This window comes from Penicillium cosmopolitanum, assembly GCF_028827165.1.
Source record: "Penicillium cosmopolitanum strain IBT 29677 chromosome Unknown utg000006l:49.0-5199605.0:1.0-5204138.0, whole genome shotgun sequence".
NCBI lineage: Eukaryota > Fungi > Ascomycota > Eurotiomycetes > Eurotiales > Aspergillaceae > Penicillium > Penicillium cosmopolitanum.
The window spans coordinates 4,623,804-4,644,147 of record NW_026622676.1 but is presented as its reverse complement, the minus strand read 5'-3'; the positions used below and the strand labels follow the sequence as shown (position 1 = coordinate 4,644,147).

The 20,344-nt window shown below is 47.4% G+C and overlaps 9 protein-coding genes across 9 annotated transcripts; 3 read left to right on the top strand and 6 right to left on the bottom strand.

The window, feature by feature from the left end:
• Positions 1–335: 335 nt before the first annotated feature.
• N7509_006271 (uncharacterized protein) lies at positions 336–700 on the bottom strand (the record flags this gene model as incomplete). Its single annotated transcript, XM_056630908.1, has 2 exons — positions 336–523; positions 580–700. The coding sequence occupies 2 exons, from the start codon at positions 698–700 to the stop codon at positions 336–338; spliced, it is 309 nt and encodes a 102-aa protein (XP_056490210.1).
• A 2,610-nt stretch (positions 701–3,310) lies between these two features.
• N7509_006270 (non-ribosomal peptide synthetase) lies at positions 3,311–6,384 on the bottom strand (the record flags this gene model as incomplete). Its single annotated transcript, XM_056630907.1, has 2 exons — positions 3,311–6,040; positions 6,103–6,384. The coding sequence occupies 2 exons, from the start codon at positions 6,382–6,384 to the stop codon at positions 3,311–3,313; spliced, it is 3,012 nt and encodes a 1,003-aa protein (XP_056490209.1).
• A 744-nt stretch (positions 6,385–7,128) lies between these two features.
• Positions 7,129–8,241, bottom strand: N7509_006269 (NmrA/HSCARG family protein; the record flags this gene model as incomplete). The annotated part of the gene is made up of 3 exons (XM_056630906.1): positions 7,129–7,727; positions 7,781–7,934; positions 7,993–8,241. 3 exons carry the CDS (start codon positions 8,239–8,241, stop codon positions 7,129–7,131), a joined length of 1,002 nt encoding a protein of 333 aa, XP_056490208.1.
• Positions 8,242–8,857: 616 nt separating this feature from the next.
• On the bottom strand, positions 8,858–10,461 carry N7509_006268 (cytochrome P450; the record flags this gene model as incomplete). The annotated part of the gene is made up of 4 exons (XM_056630905.1): positions 8,858–9,032; positions 9,098–9,264; positions 9,344–9,796; positions 9,832–10,461. Coding segments are annotated over 4 exons (1,425 nt in total), but the record flags the coding sequence as incomplete, so codon positions are not given.
• A 598-nt stretch (positions 10,462–11,059) lies between these two features.
• N7509_006267 (sulfotransferase family protein) lies at positions 11,060–11,903 on the top strand (the record flags this gene model as incomplete). The annotated part of the gene is made up of 2 exons (XM_056630904.1): positions 11,060–11,148; positions 11,198–11,903. The coding sequence occupies 2 exons, from the start codon at positions 11,060–11,062 to the stop codon at positions 11,901–11,903; spliced, it is 795 nt and encodes a 264-aa protein (XP_056490206.1).
• A 552-nt stretch (positions 11,904–12,455) lies between these two features.
• N7509_006266 (class I SAM-dependent methyltransferase) lies at positions 12,456–13,334 on the top strand (the record flags this gene model as incomplete). The annotated part of the gene is made up of 1 exon (XM_056630903.1): positions 12,456–13,334. One exon carries the CDS (start codon positions 12,456–12,458, stop codon positions 13,332–13,334), a length of 879 nt encoding a protein of 292 aa, XP_056490205.1.
• A 2,581-nt stretch (positions 13,335–15,915) lies between these two features.
• N7509_006265 (uncharacterized protein) lies at positions 15,916–16,498 on the top strand (the record flags this gene model as incomplete). Its single annotated transcript, XM_056630902.1, has 2 exons — positions 15,916–15,931; positions 15,987–16,498. The coding sequence occupies 2 exons, from the start codon at positions 15,916–15,918 to the stop codon at positions 16,496–16,498; spliced, it is 528 nt and encodes a 175-aa protein (XP_056490204.1).
• Positions 16,499–17,390: 892 nt separating this feature from the next.
• On the bottom strand, positions 17,391–18,445 carry N7509_006264 (Voldacs domain-containing protein; the record flags this gene model as incomplete). The annotated part of the gene is made up of 2 exons (XM_056630901.1): positions 17,391–18,048; positions 18,177–18,445. The coding sequence occupies 2 exons, from the start codon at positions 18,443–18,445 to the stop codon at positions 17,391–17,393; spliced, it is 927 nt and encodes a 308-aa protein (XP_056490203.1).
• Positions 18,446–19,259: 814 nt separating this feature from the next.
• N7509_006263 (uncharacterized protein) lies at positions 19,260–20,336 on the bottom strand (the record flags this gene model as incomplete). The annotated part of the gene is made up of 1 exon (XM_056630900.1): positions 19,260–20,336. The coding sequence occupies one exon, from the start codon at positions 20,334–20,336 to the stop codon at positions 19,260–19,262; it is 1,077 nt and encodes a 358-aa protein (XP_056490202.1).
• Between the last annotated feature and the right edge of the window lie 8 nt (positions 20,337–20,344).

The following is a 20,344-nucleotide window of genomic DNA, read 5'->3' as shown; positions in this document are numbered from 1 at the left end:
GTTGACCAGTTTCACTTTACAAATCCACAAATAAGCTACGCAAATAAAAGGAGTTAAACCACCTGTTACTAAAGGATCTGAAGTTAATCCATGCTATTAATGTACAGCAATCTGCTCTTTATTGCCTGCATATTAAAATGCAAAGAAAGGTGATTAGCAAAAATCAAATATACTTTTAGTTCCTACTCAGGTGCAAGAAATATGAAGTGAAACAGTATACTTGAGGCTGACAGGGAGTCTATGCTAGACCCACAAAATGGATTAAACATGAATAGCACCCTCTCATCCGGGCATTTCATAGCTAAAACAAGACACGGAGCTCTACAAATCAGAGATTACATGCTGCATTGATCATTGCGAGTACTAGCCTTGCTGTCGCATCCAGCGAAGCAGTACGAGTTTCCAGTAATCGTACCCAGAATATCGGTGCAGTGGAAAAGAGTCTGAGAGATCTCAGCGACTGTGAGGATTGGAATAGAGGCAGTGTCGTTGATAGCCGCAATGAGCTGGGCTGTAGTATAGCCTGAACAAAAAAAATGGTCAGTGTTTGAATGGCCTATTGCGTGGGGAAAGACCGACTATAAGGAGCAGCAAGAAGTGCAGAACCGCACTTCAGCGACTGGTATTGACAGTTAGTTGCTTGCTGGGCCTGAGTGCCGACAAGAATACAGGCAATTGACAGGGCGGTTTTGTAAAGCATGTTGACTGATGCTAATTGCGGCGATAAAGTATTGAGAAGGTCCTGTATCTGATGATTCCTGCAGAATCGAAGGAATCTATTCATGTGGTCTGAGAAATAAAGGGTCATATTTATAATAAGATCCTCATATTGCATGAGAAAACCATAACGCAAATAGTCTGACCACTACCACAAAAATCTATTCTCAGAATCTTACAAGGAGGTTACTTTCAGCACATGATGACCCCGTGAGCAGAATGGCCCCTTTTTTCCATATGCAGTGTAGTATACTTTGAACACAAGCTGTAGATCTTGTAATACGATCTTAAAGGTAATAAGGCTAGAAAGGGGATGCTCCATGTTACGATAATTGGGGATGTTGGTTCTGTGAAATATCTCGGGGTGGGCGAGAGTAACCGGCTACTACAGCTCCGGGGGTGTTATAGCCTCATTAGGCCTGACACATGTAAGGAATTCAGACTCAAGTTAATAGATAACCTTGAATGTGGTTTGAATAATTCTTCGCCAATCAATTGCCCACGGCCAGTTGCGGTGATACTAGATACCAACCCTGGAAGCCAGTGTTCAATATTTGTGCACAGCTAATTTGTTAACTTTATTTACGCCGTGTTATTCCCATCGCGGGTATAGTAGTATCGATGACATTTCAAATCCGGACATAAAATGACGAGAGAAAAAAAAGCGACGGTAAAACACCCTTGATCGGGGTCAATATAGTCAAAACCTATATATACTAAGTGACGTAATTAGGCGACGCCTTTGTCGCATATTCACGGCCTGATAGAACGTTTATTCTTTATGCGACAACTTGAGACAAGAAAAGACCGACAGAGGGATGAAATGCATCGAAATACCTCTTAAGGGGCATTCCTCGGGGTGAAGGTTGAACAGGATACTATGCAAAAGCGATTGTCGATCATCAAGAAAAAGAAAATACTCATATACCCCTATTAAGCTTTGAAAATTAGCCTAGTATTCTACCAAGCATACACGAGGCCCTTAATTTTCTTACCCTATTTTGTCTACCATAGTCAAGTAGTCTTTCCCCTATATCTGAGAAGGGCATATGTGAAAGAAAATAGCCTTATTTAAAACTAATCCGGATCTTGAACGAGGACTGGAGCAGGCATTTCAGTCCCTAGTACTATGGTCAAAGTTTGAATGGGGGTTACCGGATATTACTAGTAGTAGGTACAATTGGGGGTGCAATCCACGATGAATGGTTGGATGACTGGCCCTGGAACCGTTGGTCAAAATCACTATACGGTGTTTGCTTTAGCTAGTCATTATATAGAAAACCTAGACTTATTCGTCGTTCGATTGAAGAGCATTTGGATCGCCAAGTACGATTGTAAACATGCAAATATTGGTAGCAGATCTCTAGTAGCAATTGCTAATACCTATAGAACTAGCATCGATGGGATCTAACTAATATTAACTACAGGATTTGCACAATGTGCGATATCAGGCAGCAAAGTTTCACAGGGGCTTACATGTCATATAACCGTGCAGGATGCAAGAAGGAATCTGAAACCAAGTTCATATCACTCCCGTAATACGGAGTATCTTATGATAATTTTGAGCTGGTCCTTCTCCATATCGGCCATTCTCAAGCTTTACCCATAACTAGGAGACAATGGATGAGCTCATCGCTGCCGCGTATTTGTAACAAAACATACACAAGGTTCGCTCAGGCACATGTAAATGAAATGTCATCGTTCGCTTCGCAAATCCCAAGCAAATTAAATCAACAGGCACCTTCTCCACATTGGGGTTGTGGCTGACTTTTTGGGCGATTCCATGTTTCTGGGCCCTACACATGGTGGGGCGGATTCCTTGTTATCGGAGACTGACGCAACGATCGGCGCGATGACTTCAGAGAGTGATCACTTATTAAACCCCGGACCTGTCGCACTCCAAGCTATCCAAACTCTGCCCATAGTGTTTTAATCTTTTTGAATTTTCCACAACGGTCATTCATTCCCGTTGGTTCCCAACAATATGGCTACAGCCTATGCTTTGAAATACGATGTAGACCTCACGCGTATGCCTCTGTGCAGCGAGAGTTTAATATCTGGTGAGTTATTAATAGTACAGTCATTTTGGATCATTCATCAATATACTGATAGAAAAAAGCTGGTGCTTCAATCCCAGAAACCTGTATAATGTGTTTAGACGATTTGGGAACTACGGATTCCTTCCGGCAACTCCCATGTGAACACTTTTTTCACCAACCGTGCATCGACGATTGGATTTGCAACAGAGATACGAAATGCCCTCTTTGCAGAGAGACATTTTACGATTTGCGAAAACTTCGACAAAAAGAAGAACCTCCACGATCCGCCAATAATAGAAGACAGAGTCAAGGACAAACCAGACGAATCGACTCATTCAAGGGCTGGTGCAAGAAGAAGTTGAATGGATCGAGCGAAGCATTACCCACTGTTTCCGCCCGTCAATAATCGAAAATAATTCTTCTATGTATATATTACTGAAACTCACCATGTGATACGAAATTATGACCGTTACGATTACATGGAAATGGAAATGGAAAGTTGAATATCCTGAACGATTAGTATGTTTGATGATGTACTCGACGATGTTGAAAGACTAGCACTCCGAAAGAAACGACAAGTATTTTTCCATAAGTTCTCGATCAAGAACCGGGAAATGGAGGCCCTTCTCTAACGTAGCCACCATGCGACCGGTGTTCGTGGTGTCATATACTGGCATGTTTTCGTACAGCTCCCATCTTGTCAGGCCACGGTGGGCCCTTTCAGCTAGCATAGGCTGGAGCGGTTGCAATCTTGCTGGACAATTATCTAACAGGGCATCGACCCAATCCTGATATGGGATGCCTTTGATTGGTCTTTGCGATGTGAGACCTGCAAGATCCATTGCTTCATTCATATCAATCGACACGTTGCGACTTGGTGGAACGATATGGTAAGCGTGGCCAAGAGAAGTTGACGCTGCGGATGAAGCGACATGCAAAATGATCGCATTGACATAGTCCACAGGAACAAACTCTTTTCGTTGATTCGGTAGAAGCGGATAGCAGCCAATCTGAACGCAAGACTGAATCAGGCGACTGAAGAAGTCATCCGGGTTGCAAGCTCCAGTCTGGCTATGACCCGTAATAAAGCCAGGGCGGTAGATGGCAATAGGAAAATTGCGATCCATGAGACGTCTTAGCAACCCCTCAGCAACCCATTGAGATTGGGCATATCCATGGTCGAACGGAAGTGCTTCGACATGTTTGAGGAGGGGCTCATCCTCAGCTATCACCTTGGTCCCAGTTACAAATCCAGTGGGACCGAAGCAAGAAATGCTAGAAACATAATGGACCGCCTTGATGCGACCTCCTGCGCAAGCAAGTCGCACAATATTTCTCGTGCCGATCACATTCGCTGGTCGATGGAGGGAGTATGGCTGAGTGTAATTAACCTTGGCACCGAGGTGGAAAATCACGCTCGCCCAGTTGGCAATTTCATGAAATCTTTCACACCCAAGTCCGAGGTAAATATCTTCCAAGGATCCGCAGAGTATCAGTAATTTATCAGAGAAGCGTTCCTCCCATTGACCATATTTTCCCATGGCGTGTTTGATGCGCTCAAGGCCTGCCTCGGGACTCGCCGCCCTTACCAGACACCCCACTTGATGTACTTCATGTGCGCGAAGAAGATCAGCCAAAAGAAATGCCCCGACAAAGCCAGTGCCACCGGTAAAGAAAACGCGTCCTTCTGTGTCCCGACGCCAATCAATGACCCGCCCTGATGGAGGAGCGAGGTCATCGCCAATATGTGTATCCTGGACCCATATCTCGCTTTCATTACGAACAGTTTCTGATACACGATCGTGCGATTTCTCAATGATAGATGCAAGATCAGCCAGCTTGGAATGATCGTAAAGAGTCAACAGCGAAATATCGGCACCAAGATATCTTCGAATTTGGCTGATCATGAGCGATGCCTGAAGAGATGTGGCCCCAAGTTGAAAGAAATCCGCATCGGCATCGTCCGGCAAAGATGGGAGCCCGAGTATCTCGACCCAAAGACCTGCCAATCTCTGTTGAGTGTTGTCGGTGCCGACATTCTTGCTTTGAGGTTCTAGTTTTGCCCATCGCTCACGGTACAATATCGCAAGATGTTTGCGGTCAACCTTGGCATGACTATTGAGCGGCATCTTTGGGATCAACTCGATTTGAGGTATCATATAATCCGGTAGCATAGACTTGAGCGAGTCAATAGCATGTATCACTGCATGGGGTTTGGTTGAGATTGGCACAGCAAAGGCGACTAGAAGCGATCCCGCACCACCATTGGCTTCTACCTTCAGTGCGACGGCCTCGGAGAACTGTTCAGTTCGCAACATTGCAGTTTCAACAGCCTCGAGCTCAACTCGATATCCACGAATCTTGACCTGGTGGTCCTGACGTCCCACATAGTCGATCTGTCCATCAGGGCGCCTCTTGACCCTATCGCCAGTACGATAGAATCGTTGGTCTTCACGCTCTGTCTGGAAGCGGGCGAATGACCTTTCATTCTTTTCAGGATCATTCACATATCCAGGAGATACGCCAGCTCCACCGATCCATAACTCGCCTTCCTCTCCATCTTGCACCGGTTCTCCAGACTCATCGCAGATACGAGCGACGGTTTTACCGATCGGCTTCCCGATACTGACAACTCCGGTCTTCAGATCCTCAGGAACAATTCGGTGGGCAAGGCAAAATATGCAGCATTCTGTCGGGCCGTATGCATTTATCAGATGTTGTGGCGGATCGTGCCGAAAAATCGTTTCGATCGCGGCCACGTTCGCAGCCTCACCACCAATGGTGCATATTTTGAGTTGAGCAAATGCACGTGGATAGGTCGATGCGGCCAGGTTCAAGAGAGCGGTTGTCGTCGCCATCACTGAGATTCCCTTCTGGGAAATTGCGGCAGCCATCGCTGGAAGATCCAGGAGAACAACCTTGCTCAAAACAGCTATCCGTGCCCCGCGCAAGAGAGGTACCCATATGTCAAATAGGGAAACATCAAAGCTTGTATTATTGACATGGGCGACTGTGTCGGTTGGGCTGACAGGCTCGAAGGGTGCATGGTAGACAACTTGCAGGATCGAACGAGCCACAATCTGAACTGCTTTGGGCTCGCTTGTGGTTCCAGATGTATGAATCAGATGTGTCCGATGGTCCAGAGTGGTGAAAACTGGAATATCATCCCCCACTGATAAGGAGCCCTTGGTCGTCAAGATTGAATTGTCATCCATATTGAGTCGCACAAAGGAGAGCTCTCGGCCCATGTTCATCTCGTCGACTAACACGTATCGAGCCCCGAGCTTTGCCAGTCGGCTTTCGATTTGAGCATCTGGCAGTGTCGGATCCATGGGTGAGCAGCTACCCCGGCATAGATGACGGCTATCTGGGCCACTATGTCTGCTACGCCATGCTGCACGATGACACCAACGGGCTCCTCAATTTCCAAGCCCTGGGCTCTAAGTTTGTGAGCAACTTGCAGAGCTTGACTATGTAGCTGATAGTACGTGAGAGTCGTTTGATCATCAAAAACCGCCACGGAATTCGGCGATTGCCTGGCTTGGGCTTCGAAAACCTGGCCGAGACCATGGCCCTGAGCGACGACTAGGTCATACTCCTCCCTATAGGTCAGTTTCTCAGACGGCATTGATATGAAGTAGAAGAAATTCGGTCAGTTCAATGATTGAAGGCGTGATGCAGTAGCGATGTTCTGAGGTATTGAATTTGTATCTTGATATGCTCAATTTGGACCAGGGCAGCAGTCGAATGTTCCCCTTATCCGCTAAAGTTTGACCTCCGCAGCCCACGACGCAGTAAAACAGCCCAAATCACATATTCTAGATCCAGCCAGCCAGGACCTGCTATAATTTGCAGAGGTAAGCTGTTCCTACCGATTGTAGGAACGCCACACAGTTTTCGACTAACTGAAGGTTCCCCGAAGCGCTGGCATTCAGCCAGCCAGTCTAATTACCATGCTGCATGCTATGAGAGTCACAGTTCCCTAGGCTATCTTCGAGGGGTTCTTTTACTGATTGGGGTTACCGACATGTCTGGGTTGCTTAGCGGCGTATGTATGTGGATGCTATCACAGTTCGAACCACCTAGAGCTAGCCAAGAAAGGAATAATGAGCTTCCTATTTCCGCAGATTGAGATCCCAATAAATGATCAAACCACCAATTCGGTGTAAATACGAGGGATGTGAAACATCTTAATCGCCTTTCATGCGAGAGTGATGTAAACTAAGCTAGCGTCGCTGTAGATCTGTAGAGCCTTGGAAATAAATACCCGAGGAGTTCTTCTGCTAGACCTGCAGACTGCATTCCAAACTTTAACTGCAAGTAATCAAATAGTCTAGCTAGTATCCAGTTTGTCGATCCCGTCTGCGTTCCATCAGCCTTTGTTACCGAACCGAGCTGCGAACCAGTCCTTTAGAGTGACCAGGCCCTGCTTTTCCTCGGGATATCCTAATGCAATTGCCGTTGCCTTCTTCAATTTATAAGCTGTCTCACGTTTCGTTGGGGTTCCAAAGTACAGCCCTCCAGTAATTTGTGTAAACCCAAACATGAGCTTGACATCTTCCAATTCATGGATGCCATGTGTCTCGAAGTCCTCCCAGGATGGGAGTATCGGGTCCCAGATTGCCTCACGGCATGTTACCTCTTGGAAATCTGCTACAGCCTCAGGGAAGCTGCGGATATCGCTGAGGACATGAATGAAGTGTCCGTTCCAGGATTCTGGATCCAGGAATGCACCATGTACAATATCCCCGAAATCATCCGAGATACTTACCCAGGGCACATCCTCTTTGCCACCCCAATATGGACAGCGAAAGACTAGCCGGTTTGAAGAATCTGGGAAGTAAGGAAATCCTCCAAATACGGGGGCAACCTCTTTGCTCAAGAAGTTCTCTAGGAACCAGGCTGCACCAAGAGGAATCACAGACTTGAAAATACCAAGATCCTTGATGTATTGCTCGATCTTGTATTTCACTAGAAAGATTTCAGTGATTTTATCAGGACATAATGCATATGTGAGAACTTACTATCCATGGCTTTCATAGAAACCTTCCCGTTGGTCATCTCAGTACATGAAGGGCCTGAGCTGAACACAACGTGCTGTACTCCCGCTTCTGCCGCAGCATCCACAATGATCTTACCCATGTCAAACTCGGACGGACCATCTTGGTTTGTGAATATCTAAAAATTTTATTTACTGATTAGTTTGTCTTCTTGTATAATCAAATTACACACGAACCTTATCGTCAGAATTGATGTTCAAGAAAATGCCCCAAGTATCCTGAAATGCGGCCTTCATCTGATCGAGATTGAAACCATCCGCTTGAACCATTTCTACCCCCAGAACACTGAGAGCATTGCTAGACTCCGACTCCAGATTTCTGGTAACTCCCCGAACGCGAAATGTCTTGTTCTTCACCAATGAACGGGCAACTGACCCTCCTTGGTTACCGGTGGCACCGAAAACAGTGATGAGTTTGGAAGCCATTTTGGCTTATCGTCCGGTCAAGCGAAAAAAAAAAAATAGAAAGGCTGGCAGTTATTCGGAAAATGATTGTCTGGTTACTGAAGTTCAAGTTTGGCCTTTCACCTTTCTAGACATCTTAATTTGAATAGCGTGGTCGGCTTTTTTTTGCCTCACCTGGGCAGCTACAATGAAGACACAAAGAACTCTATAAGATGTATTATGCGGGGAAACTGACTCTCTACGCAGTGTAACCTTACTATCAATCCTTAATCATGGTTACACAAATATGGAATTATGCGATGCCGGCTATGATCGCCGACTTACCCGACAGCTGATGTTTGATCGACACCATTAGATTAGCAATATTGCTGTCAAAAAGCCTTGGCTTATAGCTAAAATCTGCAGTTTACACATATCTCAAGTTTGTCGTAGTTGAACTCTAAATCGAGTTCAGCTGTCATGCACCTTACTGCACACCCCGACGAATTACGGAGTCCCAGAATGTGCATGCAGGCAGCCATAACCAATTCAACGCCACCAACTGCTCGCTTCAAAATCCCCGAAATTCAGCTCGCAATGTTTGCTGATCACTCTTCAACAGCCAATGCATCACCCCGCATCGACAATGGCCCCTTATCTATGCTCCAGTTCGTGACGCTCGTGCGTCATGGATCTGTAGGTTCAGCGGAACATGGCCTTGCCAAACCCCGTATTCCTTTAGTTTATGCGGATCGATGTTGTCCAGCTGCGCCTCAAAGTCAAAGTTCCAAAGCAAACGAGCTACTATCAACCGCATGTTCAAGTACGTCAAGCTAGAATGGAAATATGATTAGCCAAAATCTTATACATAGTCGCCTGTTCATTCTGCGCGGCTTACTTCATTCCGATGCACTTTCTTGGGCCAATTGAGAACGGTGCCCAAATCTGACGATTGTCTGAGGCAAACTCAGGGTCACCCAGCCATCTTTCCGGAATGAACTCTTCCGGGCGCTGCCAGTATCTTGGCGACCTGTAAGCGGCGAGGAGGGCTACTGAAACCCATGTCTATATGCGGGCAGCAGAGGTCAGCTGAATTCCATTTTTCTGTCAACGTGACGTTTAATAATAGTACAAAAGTACTTACCCCACCAGGAACCCATCGACCGTCAATGTAGCCGCCGGCCTTGGGGGTGATGCGATGGAAACCAACAGGAACAGAGGGGTGAATACGAAAGGTTTCCTGGATGACAGCTTTCAGGTACTTTAGGCTACCAATAGCATTGAAAGTAATTTCATCTTCGTGCGTGAAAGTAGAGCGAATCTCTGCCACGAGTTTCTGGTAGCTATTGGGGTTGTGGGTTAAATAGTAGAACAGCGACGAAAGAGTTGTGGCCGTTGTCTCGGTGCCGGCGGTTGCGAGGATGTTAATATTGTCGACCATCTCGTCCTCCGACATTCCTTTCAAGATATAGGAAGCAAAATCCGCATGAGAAACAGCATCCGCTTTCTCGCGTGCTCGTACATACTTTCGGACATTTTCCATGTGTCTCTCGGAGGGGTCACTTATTTTCTTCCGGGAATCAACATTTGGAGTAATCTGTGGTAAGGCTTAAGTCGATGAGCGCATTGTACAAAGTGAGCGTGCTTCATGGTCCCAAAGATAACATCAGTCCATTCGTGGTAATCTGCCAATTCCAAGCAACCAACAGGTTTCCCGAACGAAAGGGCGCTCAAGATGTCGAAAACGAGAAAGTTGCACCAAGCCCCAATATTCGCTACCCCATCAGCATTTGGATAATATGCTTCACCGGATCTATTATGGCGCAATGAGTCTATCATGATACTGGTCAACTGTTGAATTGTTGGCTCTTGTTCTTTGATCGCCTGATCGGAGAATGCTGGGGCCATGAGTTTCTTGAACCGGGGATGTTCGCGGGTGCTGGCAAACAAAAGATTGTCCGACATCCCCGATCCCTGGATGTAAACAGCCGGATTCTTTTCAAAAGTAGTTTCCTCCGTGGGTTTGTTTCCAAATATCGTTTTGTTGGCTGACACCGTCAAATATGAGATCTCGTTGGGGCCGACTCGGACGACCTCGCCATACTTCTCGTGAAGTCTTGCGAGATGCTTGCAGCTGTCCCCTTTCACCATATAATAGACATACACAAGCTGTGACGCTGCATCCAGCTTTGGACCGGGGTATTTTCGGAGAGGGTGAAAGAAGAGATTGTATACTGCGAAGGCCGTGTGGAGAAGGATCCACTGTTTCTTAGGTTAGTCGAGTGTGGGACGAAATATGAATTCTGGGTTGATACCGCTCCAGTGAGAAGAATAATCCCCTCAAAAATATCCATTTGAATTTCCGAATTTCGTGGTTTGAAAATTTTGTGGTGCTATACTGGAAGATTTTGCTGGGCTGGTAATAATGCAGTGGTTCTGTAAGGGTACAACAAGGCCTCACCGCGAGATGGGAAATTGTCCCCACACTCATTCGACATTAGGACTAGCGTACATTGGCTCATTTTGGAGTATTGCTGCTGGAGCTGAACTTTGATTACCCTTCAGCTACTCCAGCTGCCCCCAGTTGCCCCCCTCATTCCTGCAGTTCGTCAAGGAAATCACCTGGAGTCGATTGGTCGCCCTACCCGCAGTGGGTGGAGGTGTGGGTTTGTGGGTTTCACCAGCTTGTGAATTATTGATGCCTACAGCCTTTGTCCCGCTCTGGATTTGGCGCCACCTTTGCTATGACGCCGTTTGATTAAAACTCATTTAATCTGGTTTAGACTCTCATTACTGGAGATTTCACCCCTTTTTCCAACATCCTTTCGAAAAACCACTGTTGTCCAACACTCAGCCGACCATGAGCCGCCTGATCGATAAAGAACCACCATACGAGCCCGAGACCCCTTTAAGGCTGGTCGTTGCGGGGCTTTCGCGCACTGGAACAGCGTGTAAGTTGTCTTCCGGTCATCCGGTACCTGGTTGACTGATTTCCCAGCTTTGTACCTGGCCTGCAAGAACTCGGGTACACTCCCTGGCACATGTGCGAACCGATTGACAACCCAAGTCGCATGTATAACCAATGGACCGAAGCTATGAAGTGCAGGTTCTTTGGGGATGGTCGCCCATATGATCGACAGGACTTTGACAAGCTACGAGGACCATATGATGCGTTACTGGACATCCCGGCATGTCTATTCTGGGATGAGTTCCAAGAACTGTACCCAGAGACCAAGATTATTCTCACAACGCGATCTGCAGAGTCATGGTTCAAGTCTATTCATAACACAATAATTCCTTGGCTGGAAAAGCCCCTTCTCAACATCCTTCAGCACTTCGATAACAAACGGCTGGGGCCCGAGATGCGTATGGTCAAAATGGCCTACAAGGTGATCTGCAAGAACAATTACCACAGTCATCGAACTAAGGAGCGCTATTCACAACACAACGAGCGAGTTCGAAAGGGGGTTGCGCCGGAAAGGTTTCTCGAAATGCGACTGGGTGATGGATGGGAGCCACTATGCAAGTTCCTCGGTGTGCCCGTGCCCGACAAGCCGTATCCCAGGGTCAATAACACGAACGAGTTCAACCAGGGGGCGGGTGAGGCGGATACGGCAATGCTGATCTCATTGTTTAAGCCGTGGCTGGCTGTGATAGTTCCAGTTGTCTTGGCTGCGGTGTGGTTTTTTCTCCTGGGGCGATAGGCAGCCTGCAAACCTTCGGATAGAAGCCTCTGTGGAGCCCCTGTCAAATGATATGAGATGTCTTTTCGGATGGGTAATTTGAAGCGAGTTCTATCAGTCGTAGAATAACATTTAACTTCCGCTAGTGTATCGTTCATGCGGTCTGTCAAGTCGGGGTGCATGGGCGCCTATGCATGGAGTCGGAGCGGATGGGTTCGTGATAAAGCCTCAGCTGGTCAGCTTTTAAATCGAGCTGACAGACGTTGCATGCAATGCGTGGCACCTCTTCTGTCTTTTCTACAGCCAGCCACCGGATCGGCGCGCACCTAGAACCATCCCGGCAGCTCAATCCATGCAATGAGGGGTCATTGCATCGACCGAGCTAATGCGAGAGTGTGATGTCCTTTTGGTCAGTGCCTTGAAGCTCGCTGGATCGTCTGTGCTGGGTACAGCTTGATAGGGTCATCCCCTTTTTCAACCTTTCAGTGGCCAGTATTCTTGTCTAGGTCCTCATAAACCATTTCATATGTTTACTTACGGGAGAGCTTTCAGACCCTCAAGCAAAATTCAATCATGACTCTTACGTTTGACGAGCAACCGAGCGATCTTTACAGTTCGCCTTATCTAGTCGATTATTACGACTTAGTCGCTCCGAACTCACGTTCGGTCGATGACGCTTCTTTCTATTGGGATGTTTATCAAAAACTTCTTGCTCTTCGATCGCCTACTCCCGAAGATCCCTTCGTCATCATGGATGTTGGGACGGGAACGGGCCGCGTCCTTCACGGCCTTGAATCAAACGCCATCAATTCTGAATGTGAATTTGTCAACACTGAATTGATAGGTGTGGACAATGCTCAGCACATGCTGGACAAAGCCGAAATCATAACGACGGGTATTTTGAAAGATGTTGTCAGCTGGGTTCATGGATCTGCTCTCAACCTGACAGAGATAATGGACCCACGCAAACACCAGAAAGTCGATCTTTTGATATTCTCGATCGGCTCCATCAGTCATCTATCTGAGCGTGGTCAGCCAGAGAAATTCTTAGACCAAGCTTCTAAGGTGCTTCGCCCTGGAACTGGACGAGCCTATGTATCAATTTACGATGGCTCTCTGCTCAACCCCAACAAAAAGATTGCATTCCATCAGCCTCAGGGCGTTAGCGAAATCAGGAGTGTTGTATTTCCTTCAATAGTTTATAGAGAATCAGATCACCGAGGAGAGCTGAAAGGGAATGTCAAATTCGTCAAGTTCGAGCTGGAAGTCGTGAACAGCGAAAACCAGTCCGTCTTGGAAACGAATCATATTTCAATGAAGATGCGGCAATGGATGGAAGATGAGCTTATCCTTCTCTCTTCTAAGACTGATGCATCCTTTGTCGAAAGTATCAGAGGGGCCCATGAAACATTCTATGTATTCAAGTTGGTGACTGAGACCGAAAGCCAGTAGTTTCAGACAGGTACGGCTATAAAGTCTTAATGTTTTCTTCTCTATAGAATTGCGAACTTTCCAAATCTTGCTTTTTCGTGGCTGAATCATTTTCTGCGACCGAGGGGCTACTAGTATTAAGTAGGATATATTAAAGCTCAGAAGCCCCCTTATCAGTCATGTCAATTACAGATCTGTCACCATTCTTCTGGTAGTACTAAGGTTTGCTGGAAGCTTGACTGTTCTGTATTTTCACCAGTGCTTCAAGTTTCGACCTGAGATATTCCTATCTTTCTGCTTCCATTCAATCGCCCTGCTGTGAATTTTGTTTTTATCTATTTAGAAATGGGGTTCTTCGTCGGGCTTCGATCATCGGGCGCTTTTGTCCTCGTCGCAATGTGTTGTTCAATCTTTGCTGATACTTTTCTTTACGGCATGGTAAGATGCTGCGCCTGTGAAAATTCTAGTTAACATAGGACCTTGGTTAATAACCGGCAGATTGTTCCTATATTGCCATATCTGCTCATCAATAAGAAAATAACCTCGAGAGACTCAAGTATGATCACCCCTATAAATTTTGACGATCTTGGCTTATGCATGATTTCCAAAGCACAGTTCAACAATGGACATCAATTCTTCTTGCATCATACGGTGCAGCATTGTTAATCGGGTCTCGTAAGTAACATGAATTTTGTAAAATCACAGACTAACCATCGGCAGCTTTGGTCGGTCTACTAAGCGACCGAATCCAATCTCGAAAATACCCTCTACTTGTAGGCTACATTGCAATCGCAATATCGACCTCCTTCTTTCTCTTCGGACAGTCACCCGCGGTCATTGTTATTGCCCGGGTTTTCCAGGGTTTATCTGGTGCCATCGTGGGTGTTCTGAGCTTCGCGATTGTTGCAGACACTGCCAGTCCTGAGAAGAGAGGGCAGTACATGGCATTTCTATCTGCTTCGTTCACCTGGGGAATGATCATGGGCCCTGTTCTGGGAGGACTTTTGTGTGTTCTTTCTTTGTTTTGCTTTCCTTCGCATCTGGAGTTCAAAACTGAAATCATCTAGGTTCGACTACTTTGGCATATATGGGGCTTTTGTGTTTCCGATTTCAATGCTGGTCTGCGATATCATTCTCAGGTCCCTAATGATTGAGAAGAGTAAGAATACCTTTCGGAGAGGGCTGCTAAAATGGACCACCCTTTTGCTAAATGGACCATATGACCTGAATCCAGGTTAGTATGTAATCTCCATACAACTTTGGATACACTTAATCTACCTCTAGCGCTGTAAAGGTTTCTACTCCCTTGTTGACCTCTCTTGTCTCCGCCTTCCTATGGTGGGCTAGTATCTACCTAAGATGGAATAGAGTAGCTAATCTATTCTATCCTTGGTAGGTACTAGTCTGCTAACTATTAGAAGACAGTAACTGATGGTATACAAAAGAGAGTCAGAAACTTTTGCAGTACTAGTACTACTGTAGAGATAGATTGAGTGTATCGAAATTTGTATCGAGATTACATACTGATCTGGATTCAGAAGGGCCCATGGTCCATTTAGCAAAAAGGGCGGTCCATTTGGCAGTCCTCCTTTCGGATATCCGCAATACCCGCATTCTGACTTCTAATATCAACCCTTTAGGAGATCACGACACGGAAGTGTACGCACCATACCAGGCCGAGGAAAGCCCATTGCTGTCCACGCAAGGCTCAACAGGAAACAAATTGAATCTTCGCAACTTTGTTGATACCCGCTTCATAGCAGCCATAATTACTGAAATCACGATTTCATCCATTCTTTCCGCATTCGAGACCGTATGTTCCCAAATTTGTGGAAAGGATGGCAATTTTGCTAACTTCCAAGCCACAGACTCTTCCACTATTCACGATGGAAACATATGACTGGTCTTCAACGAAGTCTGGATTTTTGTTTCTAGGGATATCTCTCCCCAGCCTTCTTAGCATTCCAATGGCCAAATATTGTCAAAGCTGGGATCGCCGAAGAACGGTTGCCATTGAGCTTATTCTGGCCTTCTTTCCGCTCTCTGCACTCTGCTTGGTTGAAACGCCATCGTCGAGTCACCAGATTTGTTTTGTTACTTTAGTGACCTGCGTCGGTTTGTTCATGACTACCTCCCAAGCACAAGTCATGGCGGAGGTGTCTGATGCCGTGAGGCAGATTGAGGTTCAAAAAAGGAATCGATAGTCGCAAAAGAAGTGGCATGGGTACAGGTTACGCGTTTTGCAATGTTGCTATTGCTCTTGGGCAATTCCTGGGGCCTATTATTGCTGGCTATGCGAGATTGGGGCTGGGATGGGGAGGTATGACACTGATCTTGGGTGGCATTTCTGGATTTGTTGGTCTTGTATCTTTGTTTGTCAACACGTGAATCCTTATTGGTATTGATCTAGAGTATGTGAATATTAATTATCGTTTTCTTCGGTATCCTGGAAGCAATGCAGAAAAGAGAGTGGGTGATGAAGTGTTGAAATTCGAAATTCGATGAGCGACTGCGGGGACTCGGCAACCCCGTGACAACTTTGGACCAACTCCGCACTCCGCAGTTGACACCTCCACGACCTCAACAATCAACAAAGCTGACCATGTACGACTCGAATCGTGAGTTTTCATCGAACTGCTACACATATCTCTGGCTTCCATTAACAACTACCAGGCCCTCACCCCCTCCTGGCCCAGGTGCCACTCACCGTATCGCCCTTCATCAACCTCCCCACTTCCGTCACCTTACCATACACCTACAAATCCGTGACCTCAACGCTGCCACCATCCGTCACTGTCGATGCTTTAAATCCGGATTCAAAAGCACGCTATGTCGTTTCCTCCAGCGGCGAGCATGCAGCCCACCCAGACGATATCCTTGCAGCTTGCCAATCCCTCGAGCAACACTTGAAGAAGACCCGTGATGATTCCAAGGCAGCACTCAAAGCCTGGGAAGACTCGATCCAGCAGCGGGAACTGGCGGAGAAGCGCCGCGTTGCACCTGGGTGGCTAGACCGCGATGAGAAAATCCTTCAACCCAGTCGGACAGCAACGTCACCAGACGTGAAGGGGGAGAGTCTGCTAGACAGCTCTTCAGGTGACCAGGGATCTTCCATGCCTTCTATGCTACCCCGTAATGAAGGAGATGAGCTCGACAGGGCATTTGGGGGTCTGGGCGTGAAATGAACCTTTGACACTAGACGCTGCTTCCACACGATGCTGATCACGCTTTCGATCGTTTCTTCTGGTTGGTTATGGAACTATATGCGCATGCGATCGCGAGAAAATGGGCACACCGCTGCAGTCTGCATGAAACAAGGTACTACGCCATCAAATATGTGCGCCCGTGGTGCATTGCAGCGCGACAGGTGGGGAAATTGCCTACGCGTTGTCAAAATCATACAACGAAGAAGTTTGACAATTGAGCCGCCCTCTTCCGCGTCCCAACTATAGCAGATCTAGTGCGGTCTGTCTTGGGAAGAGACGAGTGGTTTAGAAAAGTCATTCTTGCTCGAATGGAGAAACTCGTCCGAGATGTAATGACATGTCTTTCAAATAATTCGCACCGTCCCTTGGCCTAAGCACCGTCGAGGCGTGAACATACTGGACTGATGCAGCTACAATGGAGAATGGGCACTGGATAGACCACGTTCAATTCCGTACAAAAGTCAGCTTTCCATTCGGCCTATGCTGTGGAAGCTCCCATGTTTCAAGAATCACGACCGTACGCTGCGGTAAGGGCTGCCCGAAGGATGCCGGATATTGCTCTATCAAAGCGCCTCGAAATGGAGATGCGTGGGACCCGAAATTTCATGGTCGGAGATCGAGGTCAGGCTCGGGCTTTCGAATTGTTGGTACTCCAGCTGTTACGTCTCCCCTTTTTCTGGCAGCGACGTGGTTGTCAAGGGTTGTCAAGGACTGGTCATCGGCGAATCAGCTGCACTGCTTTTTTTCCTTTCTGTTTTCATTTCTATAACTAGGATACAATGATACTCTGGATAGGTTTAGAAAGTTTATTCTTGTTTCTCGCTTGTTTCTTCTATTTCACTTTTTATAATTCGTACAATGAACCGTCCAATCACTCAGTTCTCCTCCACTTAGTCTCATCATCATCCGCACCCTCTTCCCCATCCTGCTCCCCATTCTCATTCTCATCCTCCCGAGAATGCACATTTCCAGCCCCAGGCCCAAGCGGGAGAGACGGCGGCTCACCCCCAGCAATCCAATTGCCCTCCTCATCAAAGAACTGATCCATATTCTCCGCCGTAATCCACCAAGAGCTCCCATCAACGGGAGGCGGCAACCCTCCATTCTCAGAGCCTGTCATTCCCTCCCCAAGCTGGAAAAACGAAGGTTCGGCACCATCGGCTGTGAAGAACTTCGCACCCTCCTCGTCGTCCTCATCACCCGGCTCAATGGGGTCGGGGTGAAGGTTCGAGCAAGCTGACACGGCATTGTACAGGGATTGAATGGGGCTCTCCTCAGGCTCGTCGGAGAGTTCGTCGGAGGCTGTGCTGGTTGTCGCGTCGGAGGGCAGCACAACGGTCATTGTAATGCATTCTTCTTCATCGTCTTCTCCAGAGGGTGCGCTCGGTGTCGCAATCTGCATGTACAGTCCTTGCACTTCCTCATCGGAGGCGCCCGGTACGCGCAGGCGCTGGATTGCGTGGAGGGAGATGGAAGGGTAGGGGATTGAGACGCCCGTTGAGGCGGAGGAGGAGAAGAGAAGGAATTTACTGCGAGGCCGGTTAGCTAAAAATTGATCTCTTGGATGTAAAGGGAGCAGTGAAGACTCCGCGGTGAATGCGCTAGTTCTGCACTGAATGCGCGCCCGGTATCTGCAGAGCGGAAAGACAGAACTTACTCGGACGTCACCCAAGTCTCGACGTTGTCAATGGCAACCTCTTTCTCCTCCTCCTCGGTTGCGGTTGATCCATTTGTGGCGCTTTCGCCGCGCAGGGCGTTCAGCGCAGGGGTAGCGACAAGGTCGCGCTCGAGAATGACGACTTTGCAGCTCTGGCTGTGGTAGTGTAGCACTGTAGGACCATCGTGGAACGAGGCCGGTGTGCGGGACTGGTGCTCGGCGATAGGGACGAAGGATGAAGTATCGGGGGCTGTACGGAGGACCTCCATCTTGGGCGATTTTAGAGAAATGCGAGGGACTCAGATGGTGGGGAGGGGAAAAAAAAGGTGTGAAGTGTGGCGGTTGAAAAAGGAAAGCTGGTTGCGGGAGGGGAGCTTCGGGCGGAGTGCGATGTAGCTTGAATATGTAGCTTACTAGAAGTTACCCAGTGAGAGAGCTATAACTACGATGTAACTGTCAGGAGGTATATCGTTTTGAATAGCTTCTAAACTTGTATAAATTATTCAACTAAACTGTAATTTTAATAGTACCTAGGTATCAACTTGAAGTTCCGAATGTTCCCAGGTCCAGAACTCTTAGTAGTAGTAGTAGTACACCTGCAATCCTGCCAGTATATAACTATAGTACACCTGGGCACTAGCCCGTACATCCTGTTCGGGCGAGTCCGAGTCGAACTTGAAACAGATCCAATTTTCAGATCTCCTTCCAAATGTTCTCTCTCATTATCTTACCTGTATACAACTGGATACTACTACTACTACTACTACTACTACTAGGTAGTAATACTAGTACTGCCTATGCCTTCCGGGCTTGGAACCGGTACCACTAGTAGTGCTCAACTTTATTCCGTTTACAACTTGAACGATGGGATCACCCAAAGAGATGTTCATTGATAATTACTACTACCTAGACCGTGGATATCAAAACAAGCATTTCACATCAGGATAAGAAGAAGAAGAAAAATAAGGGGGCAAATGCACCAGAAGAAAGAAAGAAAAGGTATAAGGCTTTTGAACAACGATTCCCACCAAAAAGAAAACAGCTCATGCACCCAAAGTAAAAAGAAAAATAACTTCAATGCAATTACTCTCTGAAGAATCCATCACCATCATACAAGCTTGCCGGAGTTCCTCCAATTCCCAACCCAAGAGCCTTGCCGGTAGGCGTTGTCAGGCCACGTCGAGTAGAGGTAGGAGTCGGCGGCATACACTGGCTTCCGTTCCGCAGAGGAGAATTCTCACCCCGAGACATGGATCGGGGAATGTTGCCGTGGCCGTTTTTCTGTGATGGCGAGGTCTCTGCGTAGCTATAAAGACCAGGTAAATGCGCAGCTGGAGGCTTTGGTGGTGATGCACTGCGATTGGCATCTTCCCAGATCGTGACACGATCTCGTACAGTATTACTTCTTCCCCTCTTTGTACGAGCTGGTGACAAAGAGCTGGTAACTGCTTCGAATCCGTCCGGCATAGAGCTTTGGAGATCGCGTGACCGTCGGGGTGAGCCATCGGCAGCGTCGGTGTTTGTTCGGAATAGCGAATCGGTTGACTTACGCCAGTCACTTCCTTGGGTTCCTGTGATGAGGGGAAGACCAGTAGGTGAGCCGACTCCCATGAGCGGCTTGATTGGCTTCGGTTGGATGTGCGCTGAGTTGCGGCGGGATGGTCTACCCGGTTGACTGCGTGGACCCTTGACTGCGGTTCGTCTTGGACTGCCAGTTCCAGGGGAATCTTCGTATGGTGGTGAAGGTACTTCGGGTATTGACCAGACCGCTGTGCTTCGATCAGGCGAGGGCGTATGAGACAGGTTAAGCTCACTGGATGATGGCAGGGCAGTGAACAGCTCGGGTAAGCCATGAGTCTTATCGAGTGGGGCAGGCCCAACTTCTTTGCTATTGGGGGCATGGTTCTTCTTCTTGGAAGGGGTAATATTCTGCAGAGACTGTGGTTCTTCAGCAAGAGGACCAAGAGTGCTAGCAGCTGGCTTGGTTCTCCGGCTACCACGTTTGGAGATTGGCATGGGGGAGATGTTGGTTGACAAAACTGGCGGGGGTTTGGAAGGCCCATTGATGGCACTTTCGCGCAGGTCAACTTCTTCCATCGCATCAAGATCTTCCGGCTCTTCCTCAAGTGTAGGAGAAAACGTCGATCCCCCAAAAGTCATGGGTGGAT